The 255-nt window shown below is 61.6% G+C and overlaps 1 protein-coding gene across 1 annotated transcript in view; it reads left to right on the forward strand.

Annotated features, from left to right (window-relative positions):
• Positions 1 to 106, forward strand: part of SLC6A9 (solute carrier family 6 (neurotransmitter transporter, glycine), member 9) — a gene marked incomplete at both ends in the record, with an annotated part of 1759 nt that extends 1653 nt beyond the window's left edge. The window contains one exon of the mRNA XM_009706297.1: positions 1 to 106. Coding sequence (XP_009704599.1) covers positions 1 to 106 — 106 coding nt within the window.
• Positions 107 to 255: the final 149 nt, after the last annotated feature.

Below are 255 nucleotides of genomic sequence, written 5' to 3' on the forward strand. Positions count from 1 at the left end.
CTGGGCCATCAGCATCGGCTTCCTCATGGCACTCTCCTCTGTCATCTGTATCCCCATCTACGCCATCTACAAAGTGTGCTGCTCCGAGGGGGACACACTGCTGGAGGTGGGTGGCCAGGGGCTAGACCGCCCCCTTGTCCATGTCCCACCTGGGGCTAGCTGCAATGCTGTCCCCCACCCCGCTGGAGCTGCTGGTACCCTGCAGCAACTGCGTGCAGACAGCATCCACCATGGAGCACCTCATCTTTGGACACC

Source organism: Cariama cristata, unplaced genomic scaffold, assembly GCF_000690535.1.
Source record: "Cariama cristata isolate BGI_N322 unplaced genomic scaffold, ASM69053v1 scaffold37618, whole genome shotgun sequence".
Classification (NCBI taxonomy): domain Eukaryota; kingdom Metazoa; phylum Chordata; class Aves; order Cariamiformes; family Cariamidae; genus Cariama; species Cariama cristata.